The sequence below is a fragment of the Chiloscyllium plagiosum genome, unplaced genomic scaffold, assembly GCF_004010195.1.
Source record: "Chiloscyllium plagiosum isolate BGI_BamShark_2017 unplaced genomic scaffold, ASM401019v2 scaf_10220, whole genome shotgun sequence".
Lineage (NCBI taxonomy): Eukaryota > Metazoa > Chordata > Chondrichthyes > Orectolobiformes > Hemiscylliidae > Chiloscyllium > Chiloscyllium plagiosum.
Window position 1 is genome coordinate 43,976 of NW_025214510.1, and position 1,073 is coordinate 45,048.

At 51.6% G+C, this 1,073-nt stretch overlaps 1 protein-coding gene across 1 annotated transcript in view; it reads left to right on the forward strand.

Annotated features, from left to right (window-relative positions):
* The window catches only part of LOC122547919 (60S ribosomal protein L10-like), a gene marked incomplete at both ends in the record, with an annotated part of 4,888 nt that extends 3,822 nt beyond the window's left edge, over positions 1-1,066 (forward strand). Inside the window, 2 exons of the mRNA XM_043686479.1 lie at positions 550-608; positions 939-1,066. Of these exons, the coding sequence (XP_043542414.1) occupies positions 550-608; positions 939-1,066 (187 nt within the window). The remainder of the gene's footprint in view (positions 1-549; positions 609-938) is intronic.
* Between the last annotated feature and the right edge of the window lie 7 nt (positions 1,067-1,073).

Consider the following 1,073-nt stretch of genomic DNA (forward strand, 5'->3'; position numbering starts at 1 on the left):
CTGCCACCACCCCCATTCCCTCCCCATTCCCTCCCCATTTCCTCCCTCAGTGTAGAGAGGATTGCAGTGAAGCTGAAGGTAATTACTGCCCCCACCTTCCCATGGGCCCCCCTCAAGTTGGTTTTTGAAGAATTTCTGTGGTGATGCCCCATTAGTTGAAATGCTCCCCCTACCCAGACAAGGGTCCCAGTCAGCACAGAATCTCGATGCTGCCCACTGCCGCTGATTAGCTTGCCTGGTTTGTAAGGCAGCTCTCTCTTCTTCTTACACACCTCCCCGGTGGTGTAGGGCTTTAACGTTCGACTGACTGCAGCCAGCTTATATTTTCAGGCAAGAGTGTGGCGCTGGAAAAGCGCAGCAGGTCAGGCAGTATCCGAGGTGCCGGGAAATCTACGTTTCAGGCCAAAGCTGCTGGGTGTTATATTTTCAGGTGACTCAGCTCGATGTGTGAATTTGCTGCTATTGGGGGGGGGGGGTGAGCTGTCTGATTCTGAAAGCAGGCTGCTGTCTCCTCATACTCTGTTTCTAACTCTTTCTCTTGTCTTTCAGTTACAGATACTGTAAAAACAAGCCTTACCCCAAGTCCCGCTTCTGTCGGGGTGTCCCAGGTGGGTATTCTGCAGTTTCCCCCACCCGCAACTTCCCCCACCCGCAACTTCCCCCACCCACATCAGTCTTTATCTTAGAACCAGTTCAGATCTGGTCAGTTCCATTTGTGCTGAATATATTTGAAATCCAGGGGTGTGGGGGTGCCTCATAACTCAGGAGGGGTGTTGGGTTGGGTGGGGTGGAGGGGATGGTGGGTGTAGAAAATGCCAGCATCGTGACTTTAATATTTTGACTCTTAAAACCCATGAAGTCACTTTGCGGTTAATGCTTCACTTCTGCTTGTGACTGACTGACTGATTGTTTTCCCCTCCCACCCCCTCCCACTCCAGATCCCAAGATCCGGATTTTCGATCTGGGTCGCAAGAAAGCGAAGGTGGATGAGTTCCCACTGTGTGGCCACATGGTGTCTGATGAATATGAGCAGCTGTCTTCTGAAGGTACGTTTTTCCCTGTACCCGTGGGAT